Raw genomic sequence first — 13727 nt, forward strand, 5'->3', positions numbered from 1 at the left:
ATTCTGTCCCTGATTCTGTCCCTGATTATTTGCTCCTCTATCTCCTTCCCACTAGTTGGTGGCCCATAGAATACACCCAGTAGTGTAATGGCACCTCTTTTATTTCTTAACTCTAACCAAATAGATTCTGTCCTTGACCCCTCCAGGACATCCTCTTTCTCCAACACTGCAATATTCTCCTTAATCAATACTGCCACCGTGCCCACTCCTATCTTTCCTGAACACCTTGTATCCAGGAATATTTAGCACCCAATCCTGCCCTTTTTTGAGCCAGGTCTCCGTTATCGCCACGACTAGTTCTACCTATGTCATTAGTTCCTACGTGGACCACGACAACTAGATCCTCCCCCTCCTGCTTTAAGTTCTTTTCCAGCTATGAGGAGATGTCCTTAACCCTGGCACCGAGCCTTCGGGACTCCCGGTCACGGCTGCAGAGAGCAGTATCTATCCCCCTGACTATACTATCCCCTACCACTACCACATTCCTTTTCACTCCCTCCACTTGAATGGCCCCCTGTACCAGAGTGCCATGGTCAGTTTGCCCATTCCCCCTGCAGTCCTTGATCTCATCCATACAGGTAGCAAGTATCTCGTACCTGTTGGACAGAGTCAAGGGCTGAGGCTCCTCCATCACTCAATCCTGGGTCTCCTTACCTGCCTGACTCGCAGTCACACCCTCTTCTCCCTGAACACTGAACGAATCTAAACTACTACCTAATCTAAGGGGTGTAACTTCCTCCTGGATCAAAGTGTCCAGGTAACTCTCCCCCTCCCTGATGCATCGCAATGTCTGCAACTTGGACTCCAGCTCAACAACTCTGAGCCGAAGTTCCTCGAGCCGCAGACACTTACTGCAGATGTGGTTGCCTGGGGTCAGCTGCTCTCCACAAACTCCCACATGCTGCAGTTACAACACACCACCCTGCCCTGCCATCGCTTGTCGAACCAGAATTTATTTACATACTTTATAGAGTTTTTAATCTCTCGCTATTCTTAGTTTTATTAACTAATTAATTCATCTGGTTAAAGTTATTGATTTAAGTTCTTAGTTAAACCCCTGCCCTAACTTAGAGAGAAAAAAAAACAGTAATACTCACCAACCAATCACCTACTGCTGTCCTGCGACATCACTCTTTCAACTTCTGCTTATGGTGAGTTGACTGGAACTGTGACTCACTCTCACTCTCACTCTCACTCTACTCTCGGGCTTTATCACCTCTCACTCTCACTCTACTCTCGGGCTTTATCACTCTCACTCTCACTCTACTCTCGGCTTTATCACTCTCACTCTCACTCTACTCTCGGTCTTTATCACCTCCCACTCTCACTCTACTCTCGGGCTTTATCGCCTCTCACTCTCACTCTACTCTCGGGCTTTATCACCTCCCACTCTCACTCTACTCTCGAGCTTTATCACCTCCCACTCTCACTCTACTCTCAGGCTTTATCGCCTCCCACTCTCACTCTACTCTCGGGCTTTATCACCTCCCACTCTCACTCTACTCTCGGGCTTTATCACCTCCCACTCTCACTCTACTCTCGGGCTTTATCACCTCTCACTCTCACTCTACTCTCGGGCTTTATCACTCTCACTCTCACTCTACTCTCGGTCTTTATCGCCTCCCACTCTCACTCTACTCTCGGTCTTTATCACCTCCCACTCTCACTCTACTCTCGGGCTTTATCACCTCCCACTCTCACTCTACTCTCGGGTTTTATCACCTCCCACTCTCACTCTACTCTCGGGCTTTATCACCTCTCACTCTCACTCTACTCTCGGGCTTTATCACCTCCCACTCTCACTCTACTCTCGGGCTTTATCACTCTCACTCTCACTCTACTCTCGGGCTTTATCACCTCCCACTCTCACTCTACTCTCGGGCTTTATCACCTCCCACTCTCACTCTACTCTCAGGCTTTATCACCTCCCACTCTCACTCTACTCTCGGGCTTTATCACCTCCCACTCTCACTCTACTCTCGGGTTTTATCACCTCCCACTCTCACTCTACTCTCGGGCTTTATCACCTCCCACTCTCACTCTACTCTCGGGCTTTATCACCTCCCACTCTCACTCTACTCTCGGGCTTTATCACCTCCCACTCTCACTCTACTCTCGGGCTTTATCACCTCTCACTCTACTCTCGGGCTTTATCACCTCCCACTCTCACTCTACTCTCGGGCTTTATCACCTCCCACTCTCACTCTACTCTCGGGCTTTATCACCTCCCACTCTCACTCTACTCTCAGGCTTTATCGCCTCCCACTCTCACTCTACTCTCGGGCTTTATCACCTCCCACTCTCACTCTACTCTCGGGCTTTATCACCTCCCACTCTCACTCTACTCTCGGGCTTTATCGCCTCTCACTCTCACTCTACTCTCGGGCTTTATTGCCTCCCGCTCCCACTCTACTCGGGCTTTCTAAGGCCGCCTCTTGGTCGCCTCTCACTCTTGCTCTACTCTCGGGCTTTCTGCCACTGCTTTATCGCCTCCCACTCCCGCTCTACTCTCGGGAGTGGAAATGTAGACTTCTGACTTACAAACGAACTAGGCAGAAGTCTTTGACGATGAGGGACTTTGTGACAGTGGGGTAGTGGAGAACAGGCAAGTGTGAGGTGAGTTTATTTAGTTGTCAACTTTTAATTATTGAAAACACTGGGCTATAAGTTATATCCTCTTTTCTCTGGCTGATGGTTCTCCTATTCCACATTTATTCCTTCTTTGCACCCTCCTCATGCTGTGGGGGTGCACATCGTTCTCACCCCCTACTCCCTGCCCGTCTTCACCATTATCCCCTTCAGCTTCCAGAAATAGCAAGCCTTTCTTCATTGTGATATTATGTTAGAATGTGGAACTCGCTACCACAAGGAGTAGTTGTGGTGAATAGCATAGATGCGTTTAAGGGAAAGCTGGATAAGCATGAGGGAGAAAGGAATAGAAGGTTATGCTGATCGAGTGAGATGAAGTCGGGTGGGAGGAGGCTCGTGTGGAGCATAAACCCCGGCTCAGACCAGTTGGACCGAAAGGCTTGTTTCTTTGCTGTAATTCCTATGTAATTCTATGTAGTACACAGCAAGTGACAATGATACTGGAGACTCTTGCTGAGTTATATTGCGAGACTCCACCAGATTTATGCACACACCTAAAACAAGGCCTATTGCCTTCCCTATCACACTTCTTGTATTGATATAGATCTCATTATATCTGTTCATTCCATCTGGAATGACAAGCCATGACTTCAGGAGATAGCTCTAATCACCATCATGATACGTGGCTTTGATTTGGCAGGGCTGGTTTGGGGAATGGGAGCATGACAGTTTCTTGCATTTTGGGTATTAACATGCAGGATAAGGTAACTGGCATCACGCACTAGCTGCACGTTAATTGAATGAAGGCTTTTCTTGTTCATGGAATTGAGGTGGTTGCCATATGCAGCATGGGATGCCACATGCTTCCATCAATTGCTACTTGCACCTGTGGGAATCCTGCCAGTCTGTAGGGCTCTTTCTCTCTGTTTATCTGGTTCCACACCCCACCCCCTACCCCCAAAGAGAGCATCAGTGTCCCTCTTCATCCAATGGTGGTGAGCTGCTGCCTGACTAATGTGGCAACGGTCAACATATACCGCTTGGAAGGATCCAGTTGCAAAAGAATTCAAGGCAGTAGTGATTTTGACTTTCCAGACAATGCTGTTCTCTTGGTGAATGTGGGATGCAGGTCTTCACCCAGTCGTTGCCATATCTACCCAATGGCATCCAGGGTGAGGTGCGGCCTATTGGGTCAGTGCTGTGCAGAGAAATCTAAGTAAGACTTTCTAAGGTCTGTATAGCCAGGTGACTGGCTATCTACATGTAGCAGAGAGATACCTTCTGTGATGCCTAGCTCCAGGCTAGGCTCTTCCAGATCCTCCTCCTCTTCAAAACATAATAATAAAGGGATTCTAATTGGGAAATCCATATCCCCAGTCCAAAACTGTACTTTCTGAAGAACTGATTAATCATCGCAATAAAAATCTTGACAGAACCTCCACAGCGTGAGACAACTAAAACTGATATGCAGGCAAAGTTACACCAACCTTCAGCTGCACCAAACAAAATGGCGTCCTCAATGCAGTACCGGGGTAGCACTGTGCAGTTCATATCATCACTTATATAGAGGTGGCTTTAATTTGGATTAGGTTATGGACAAAATTTGAGGGCAATTGAGCAGTTGGGACGCTCACCCATTGAAATTTGACTCCTGATTGCCATTAAAGGGCAATGGTGCTTTTTTAGGAGGAGAATTCGTGAGCAGTTTTTTTTAAACAACAGAGTTGAGGTGGTACTGAGGTTCAGTGCCTCAAAACCGCCCCAAGACAGGCAGTAAATCAAAGAGAAATGTGGCCCACTGTGTTCTGACGACGATCTTTAAATAGGAAAATTCACTCTTCCCCCATCCCCCCCCACACACATTCAACCCTCACAAGAATGACACCACAATTATTAATCCTTTAGTGAGAAAGCATCAAGAGGCTTGATCATCAGTTTGATTAAGTGTTGTTGGCAGCCAGCAGTGACCCAACCATTAACAGCACGCTGTAATATAAGGAGCATAAACTTTATTTCCAATGGCACTCAGGACCTGATTTTTCATGGGCTTAGAGAGTGGTAGTTGGAACCATGAAAAGCAAGCACCTCTTTCCCATTGGCCCCATAACAATGAAGGGATGAAACACCACATAACCTGGTACACCAAAAACATCATCCAGAAGCTTCGGGCCTCCCCTTGAGCACCACTCTCCTATAGTCCAGAACTAATATAAAAATGCCAAATGCCAGTGAGAGTTAACATCTGCACTGACAACTGCTGATGTTGCACAAGCTAACTCAAAACGGAACAAAACCATTTCATGAAAATAACAGATAACGCAAAGTGATTTCAAGGCTGTAATCTAATCTCAGTGTTCAGTCACTTCTAAACTGCTTGATTAGATTTACTGCCTTATAATTTGTACACTCTGTTCAATAGCTACTTCCTGTATACTTTTATTACTCTATTCTCCAAATTTTCCTTTAAAGCCTAGGTTCCTTTAATCACTGTTATCCTTCTTACTAGCATATTACTAACCTATTTATAAATGCATTTAATTTTTGGGTGATCTGGCTGTGCTTATTACAGCTCCCAATTTGTCATAATGCTGAACTACTTTGGCGAAAGGAATGGTGGCTCACTGACAAATGTCTTTTGTGCGAGGTTTATAATGGGTCGGGTATATTAGTTTATCCGCCAGTAATTATTATTCAGCTCCAGCAATTCTGCTTTATGCCACAAAGGTATGGTATTTTAAACCTGGCGTACAACATTCAATGCTGTTCTTTAGGTTGTCAAAGCTCTTTTGTGTAAAAGCAAATTTTTAAAAAAAGTAGAAACAATGTATTGTTCACCAAATTTTGGCATTAGTCACTGTTAATATGATTTGAAATATTTTTTAAAAATCTTGAATATTAATAAATTGCCTGAGGTAGTATTGACTCATATGTTGCACTCCATCAGTTTGCAAGTAGTCTCCAAATTTGTCAATGAGTTGAGAGAATGTGTTACTTAAAGGGGTATTTTCATCAGGATGGTTTGTTGACAGGCAGAAATTTGAACAGATTGCTTCCTGAGCACAATGCAACCTAGTACTCGCCAGCCAGCCCACTATGACTGTATTTTTTTGTTAGGACACAGTGGGATCTTCAGACAGAAGCTTTCATTTGAAGATCAGGTTGCTAAGCACTTCAAAAATAACGCTGTGAAAAAGGTTGCTTCAGACTCACTGTTCCCCAATCTGGCTGGATACAGCCATTGCTATCTGTAAAATAAACCAATACCAATCTCTCATCTCCACACAAGATGTTAATGTTTCTTTAACATTTTTAGAAGTAGACTGCATCTTGACTAATTGCTCGTAGATTAGTCTCTCCAAAATCAACAGAGACATTTCTAAACCAGCACAAGTGCATCCAAAAAACAGGTCACGTTTCTTTTCCAGTCAAAACAATGGGACTGAAGCCATTCCTCGCAAAACAAATAAGCTTTATAGGAGAAAAAAAATCAAAAGTCAAACTGGCATACTTTGTTGTACCAAGTTTCAATTTATCATACTCCACAACAAAATTTTAATAACTCCTTAAACTTTTGCCCTTTCCATCTTGGAGATTGCTTTAATTAGTAGTCTGCTTTTAGTGTAATAGGTCAAAGAAATCAAAATCTAGTAAGGAGTCATCACTTAGAGAGAGATCTTCACACTGTACTCAATCTCACTTAACCATCTCAGCACTGAGCATCAATGCTAACTGCCAAAATATAAATAAAGTTTCTATTCTATAACAGCTGAAAACATTTCTATTGATCGTTATAAAACATAATTGGACAATTTTAATGTATTTATAATAGACCACTCAGTAATTATTCTAGACCACTGCAGAAACACAGAACTCAAAGGGTCAATAACATGACATACCTGAGAATTGCATGTTCCATTGATCTTTATTAGCCCAAAGAATTTCCATTATATTTAATAGGAACTGGCTGTCTGGTTTTTATTGGATTTATTGGGAAAATGTACCTTAGTTTTGCTAGATTTAAATTTTCTCTTTCTCTAACTAAACTCTGACTAACGGGGGTTGTGCCTATCTCAGTGTGCAGCACAGTTCAGACAGGAACCCTGTTGTGAGTAAGTACATTGTACTTAGAAACATACTTGAATTAGTCTCCAAGTAAAACACAGCCTGGAAGAACTCAAACCCTTAAACCATATTAATAAGATGCAAGTCTTTTAAAAAAAGAAATGAAAGCAAAACCCTCATCAAATGATTGCTACACCTTTGTTTCTACACCTGGGTGTTATCCTTTGAGCACTGAATGTAATGTCAATTAAATGACTAACCACCTGTTAAATAGATATATGACCTTGTTAGTACAGACAAGCAAGAACATTCACCTGAATACCCGCAAAGTCTATGCAGCCAAATGTGACAAAATATTAACATATATTTAAAATAGCATTGAGGAAAATCAAAAGGGATTCCAAAAAGAAGATAGCACAAAAGTACGTATTATGCATTTTGATCCTGTAACAGGCTGTATAAAATGTACACACATTACAAACACAGCAACAACAAATGGCACGACTTATCCCAGGATTCTTGAAGTGCCATAAAATGTGTTTGTATAGTAGAAATGTCCAAGCAGGAAAATCCCCAAAGTGAGCAAACGGTTCCCGTTATCTAATTGTTCTTACTAACTCGTTCCACGAGAATGCATAGGCAATGAAGTGGCTACTGAACTATTCTCGCTGTGCCCAGTGTGTGGTCCACATTGTAGCACAAATATAAACAGCATCTCAGTATTGTATTAAAATTGCTGTCTAATATTCAATGTCTGAAAGCACTTTATTACATTTTCAGCAATGCCTGGTGCATGTCAAAAGGTGGATTACATCGTTTCTGGAGTAAACTATAGAACCTGCTACGGCACTGAAATGGCCCTTATCAAAGTCACAAATGACACCCTATGGGATTGTGACTGTGGTAAACTATCCCTCCTCATCCTTCTTGCCCTGTCTGCAGCCTTTCACACTGCTGACCACATCATCCTCCTCCAATGGCTCTCCTCCATCCCGCTCCCGCCTGCTTCCAATCGTAGTCAGAGAATCTCCTGCAATGGCTTCTCTTCCCGCTCCGGCATCATTACCTCTGGAGTCCCACAAGGATCTATCCTTAGCCCCTTCCTATTTCTCAACTACATGCTGTTCCTCGGCGACATCATCTGAAAACACGTCAAGTTCCACATGTATGCTGACGACACCCTGTTCTAACTCCCCACCACCTCTCTTGACCCCTCCACTGCCTCTCATTTGTCATGCTGCTTGTCCGACATCCTGAATTGGATGAGCAGAAATTTCTGTCAATTAAATATTGGGAAGAACAAAGCCATTGTTGTCGATCCCCACCACAAACTCCGTTCCCTAGCCACCAACGCCATCCCTCTCCCTCGGCACTGACTGAGGCTGAACCAGACTGTTCACAACCTTGGCATCCCATTTGACCCTGAGATGAGCTTCCGATACGATATCTTCTCCATCACCGAGACCGCCTGCTTCCACCTCCATAACATCACCCATCTCCACCCCTGCCTCAGCTCATCTGCTACTGAAACCCTCATCCATGCCTTTGTTACCTCTAGACTTGACTATTCCAATGCTCTCCTGGCCAGCCTCCCATTTGCATCCTCCGTAAACTTGAGCTCATCCAAAACTCAGCTGCCTGTATCCTAACTCATACTATGTCCCGTTCACCCATCACCCCTGCGCTCGCTGACCTACATTGGCTCCTGGTCCAGAAATGCCTCGATTTTAAAAGTCTCATCCTTGTTTTCAAATCCCTCTATGGCCTCGCACCTCCCTATCTCTATAACCTCTTCCAACCCTCCAAGATCTCTGCACTCCACCAATTCTGGCCTCTTGCGCATCCTTAATTTTAATCGCTCCACCATTGGCGGCCGTGCTTTCAGCTGCCTGGGCCCTAAGCTCTGGAATTCCCTCCCTAAACCTCTCCGCCTCTCTCTCTCCTCCTTTAAGACGCTCCTTAAAACCTACCTCTTTGACCAAGCTTTTGATCAACTGCCCTAATATCTCCTTATATGGCTCGATGTCAAATTTTGTTTGATAATCGCTCCTGTGAAGCGCTTGGGACATTTTACTACGTTAAAGGCGCTATATAAATGCAAGTTGTTGTTCTTGTAACGCAGTAACTTGTCGCCCTGAAATGTTTGTGGTGACGGTCTTAGAATACCAGAAGCATTTCAGTCCTATTCATAATATCGCAATGAAATTCCATTTTATCAGAAGGAAATACTTTTCATAATTACACTCAAAAGCTTTGACTGGAGCACCCACCACCTCCACCTTTTCAAGGGAGAGAAAAATACATTTTGAACACAGAGGTACCTGTGAAACACTTTTTCTGATGCTATCACCTCTGTCATACTATGGCTATTCCTTTTCAGAGAGAGCCCATACAGGATTATTGTAGGAAATCCTATTAACAACTCCTTAAAATACAGAAATAATCTAATTTTGGCCATGTTACAGATTTGTAATTTCATCTCACTTTGCATGGGAACTCTGGAAAATAAATTATATTTGATCTCAATTTATGTATTTATCCCAGGAATCAGCATTATATATTACATCTCGTCAAGCTCACTCCAAGAACTAACCTTGATCTCTTTCATGCCATGTTCGGCTGACACTGGTTGGTGAGCTGGGAGAAGGATAGAATTCTCCTGTTGGACTGGTATCTATGCTGTCATCAATCGAGATGGTCTTGGGCCGTTTGCTAGCGAATAAATACAGAATTCAGATTAAGGTTTGGAGCTAAACTTATCAGTCTTCTAAGAATTATTTTAGTGCATTTTCCAAAATTCATGATTGATCAAAACCAGATTTTCTGACAAAATAGTTGCTTTTGTATAGTGCCCTAAAGGGGAAGAGAATTCGACTGAGTTGTCACATAATCCCAAACATTATAAAGGAAGACTTCTGTACATTTGCTGGTGTGTCTCAGTCGCTGCTTGTTACCATGTTTTATGTTTCTGAACAGCTGGTTAGAGGTGGCCAGACATGTTCTTGTGGAACTCCCCCTGTTGTGACCCCGTGAAGTTTCACTCTGGCCACAATCAACTGTTCCCATTCACGATGTCACTGCAGCAGAACTTCATGATGTCACAGCAGGAGGAGTTCCTCACAAAATGCCTGCTGCTAGACTGCCTCTCAATTCACAATTTTGAAGTATAAAACACGGTAACATGGGGTACTGCGGAGACACTGCTGAATGTGCAGACATCTCTCTTTTATAAGAATTACGATTGTGACAATACAGTTCCCTAAATAGCTAACATTAACTTACAAAAAAGAAAATCAGCATTAGATGCTCATATCAACCATTGAGGGCCCTCTCAGTTACATAGAAACACACAATGTAACCTGATAAAATGGAGTCTTCAGATTGACCATTATACTAAATTGTACTTATACAGTTTAAATAATCAATGTCTCCTCCCTCCCAGTTTAAACTCATTTATAGCTGGTTTGTATTTTGAATAGGGTTTAACTACATCAAACCTTTCACAGTATCAAATACTACATTTGTAAACAATTTCATGTCCTTCATATAAAAAATTATTGTAGGCTTAAAAAGTTAGATTTAGGATACATTTGAATTCGAGATGGCATTTTAAAAAAAATTTCAATGATAGATACGATAACTCAGTTTGCAATATTTCTACATTTTTGCATCTTGAAGCAGGATTCCTTAATTTGTGCAATCCTGATTTTACAGCAGTCCATAGATCAGACTTGTGATATTAAATATCACTTCGATTTCACAGAAAACATTTCTGAAACTTTCTGTGCTTCTGCATCATAGTTTGTGGAGGTTTTATTAGTACAAGCCTTAGTAAGTTAGAAACATAGCAAACAGGAGCAGGAGTAGGCCATTTGGCCCTTCGAGCCTGCTCCGCCATTCACTATGATCATGGCTGATCCTCTATCTCAATACCATATTCCCGCTCTCTCCCCATACCCCTTGATGCCTTTTGTGTCTAGAAATCTATCCAGCTCCTTCTTAAATATATTCAGTGACTTGACCTCCACAGCCTTCTGTGGTAGAAAATTCCACAGGTTCACCACCCTCTGAGTGAAGACATTTCTCCTCAACTCAGTCCGAAATGTCCTACCCTGTATCCTGAGACTGTGACCCCTCGTTCTGGACCCCCCAGCCAGGGGAAACATCCTCCCTGCATCCAGTCTGTCTAGCCCTGTCAGAATTTTATATGTTTCAATTAGATCCCCTCTCATTCTTCTAAACTCGAATGAATATAGGCCAAGTCGACACAATCTCTCCTCATATCCCCAGGGATCAGTCTGGTGATCCTTTGTTGCACTCCCTCTATGGCAAGTATATCCTTTTTTAGGTAAGGAGACCAAAACTGCACACAATACTCCAGGTGAGGTCTCACCAAGGCCCTGTATAACTGCAGTAAGACATCCTTGCTCCTATACTCAAATCCTCTGAAAATCCAAATAAACCACATCCACTGGTTCTCCCTTATCTATTCTACCAGTTACATCCTCAAAAAATTCCAGTAGGTTTGTCAAACACGATTTCCCTTTCATTAATCCATGTTGACTTTGTCTAATCCCGTTGATATTTTCTAAGTGTCCTGTTATCACATCCTTTATATTAGACTCTAGCATTTTCCCTACTACTGATGTCAGGCGAACTGGTCTGTAGTTCCCTGTTTTCTCTCTCCCTCCTTTTTTAAATAGTGGGGTTACATTTGCCACCCTCCAATCTGCAGGAACTGTTCCATAATCTATAGAATTTTGGAAGATGACAACTAATGCATCCACTATTTCCATGGCTACCTCTTTTAGTACTCTGGGATGCAGATTATCAGGCCCTGGGGATTTATCGGCTTTCAGTCCCATTAATTTCTCCAGCACTATTTTTTTACTAATACTAATTTCCTTTAATTCCTCCTTCTCACTAATCCCTAGCATTTCTGGGAAGTTATTTGTGTCCTCTTCCGTGAAGACAGAACCAAAGTATTTGTTTAATTGCTCTGCCATTTCCCTGTTCCCCATTATAAATTCTCCCGTTTCTGTCTGAAAGGAACCTACATTTGTCTTCACTAATCTTTTTCTTTTTACATACTTGTAGAAGCTTTTACAGTCTGCTTTTATGTTCCTTGCAAGTTTACTCTCATACTCTATTTTTCCCCTCTTAATCAATCTTTTGGTCCTTTTTTGCTCAATTCAAAACTGCTCCCAATCCTCAGGTTTGCTACTTTTTCTGGCAACTTTATATGACTCCTCTTTGGATCTAATACTATCCTTAATTTCTTTTGTTAGCCATGGTTGGGCCACATTTCCTTTTGTGTTTTTGTGCCAGAAAGGAATGTATAATTGTTGCAATTCATGCATTCGTTCCTTAAATGTTGGCCATTGCCCATCCAACGTCATGCCTTTTAATGAAGCTCTCCAATCTATCATAGCCAACTCACTCCTCATACCTTCGTAGTTTCCTTTGTTTACATTTAGGACCCTAGTTTCGGATTGGACTACTTCACTTTCCACCTTAATGAAGAATTCTATCATGTTATGGTCACTCTTCCCTAAAGGATCCTGCACAACAAGATTATTAATTAACCCCTTCTCATTGCACAATACCCAATCTAGGATAACCTGTTCCCTGGTTGGTTCCTCAGCATATTGGTCTAAAAAAACATCTCGTACACACTCCAGGAATTCATCCTCCACAGTATTATTGCTAATTCGGTTTGGCCAGTCTATATGTAGATTAAAGTCACCCATGATTACTGTAGTACCCTTGTTACATGCATCTCTAATTTCCTGTTTGATCCCATCCCCTACATTACCATTACTGTTTGGAGGCCTATAGACAACTCCCACCAGTGTTTTCTGCCCCTTGGTGCTTCTTAACTCCACCCAGACTGATTCTACATCATGATTTTCTGAGCCAATATCCTTTCTCACTATTGCTCTGATTTCATCCTTTACTAACAATGCCACCCCACCTCCTTTTCCTTTTTGCCTGTCCTTCCTAAATATCGAATACCCTTGGAAATTCAGCCCACAGCCTTGGTCACCCTGCAGCCATGTCTCTGTAATTGCAATTATATCTTATCCATTTACATCTATTTGCGCTGTTAATTTGTCTACCTTATTATGAATGCTTCATGCATTCAGATACAGTGCCTTTAGATTTGTCTTTTTAACATTTTTAGACATCTTTACATTTTTTTGTACTATGGCCCGATTTGTCTTATTACCATTTTTTCTTACCCTGGACCCTATTTGTTGTCTTTTGTTTGTACGCTCTGTCCTTCCTGACACAATCTGGTTATCCTTACCCCAATCACTTTCCTGCACTGCTTCTTTGTCTTTTCTCTTTAGCATTCTAGATTTCTCTCCACCGGGACCCTCTCCCCACCTTATTTAGTTCAAAGCCCTATCTACCTCCCTAGTTATTCAATAAGTTCCTTGTTTAAGAAATGAAACTTGCACAAACACATTGTTATAACTGTGCAGAAATGAATCTTTCAGAAAGACCTTCTGGGAGGGAATAATGTACAATTTTTTTCATTGCAGGCAGCATTTTCAAAGGTACTAGGCACTGCAATGTAAATTGGTAATTTGCAAAAAAATTACTTTTGCCTGTTTTAACTTGCCACAAAACATGCAAAAAAAAATCAGGAAAATCTATTTTGCTTTATATCAGAAAGAATGGATGTGGAGAAGGGTGGGTGGGAATATACTTTGTGCAAAACTCTCCCCCTAGTATACAATACAATAAAGAAAACACTCCACTTGATAAGAGAGATTCTAAATGTTATTGTTTTTCAGTCGAGGACAGATGCATCACTTCACATCTGTTGTATCTTGAAGTCATTCTGCTGACATCAGGTACAGGCTCTTGAGCGACTGCATCTCTCCAGTACAAAGGGAGACCCAAACTGTTGGGTCCTCACTGGGCTCTGGGCTGCAAATTAACAATGATGAAGGATATCTCCAATCAGTAGGATATAGTTATATTTTAACCAGTATTATTATATAGATAGGAACAGTGCGTCATGTTCAAAATGTTCTACTCCACATTATGCTTTCATGATCTTTAGT

At 42.2% G+C, this 13727-nt stretch overlaps 1 protein-coding gene across 8 annotated transcripts in view; it reads right to left on the reverse strand.

The window, feature by feature from the left end:
• Window positions 1-13727, reverse strand: part of LOC137321296 (nuclear factor 1 B-type-like) — a 333533-nt gene that overhangs the window by 97102 nt on the left and 222704 nt on the right. For all 8 annotated transcript variants that reach the window (XM_067983673.1, XM_067983674.1, XM_067983671.1 and 5 more), the window contains one exon: window positions 9245-9363. In XM_067983673.1, coding sequence (XP_067839774.1) covers window positions 9245-9363 — 119 coding nt within the window. The remainder of the gene's footprint in view (window positions 1-9244; window positions 9364-13727) is intronic.

This window comes from Heptranchias perlo, chromosome 4 (genome assembly GCF_035084215.1).
Source record: "Heptranchias perlo isolate sHepPer1 chromosome 4, sHepPer1.hap1, whole genome shotgun sequence".
Taxonomy (NCBI): Eukaryota; Metazoa; Chordata; class Chondrichthyes; order Hexanchiformes; family Hexanchidae; genus Heptranchias; species Heptranchias perlo.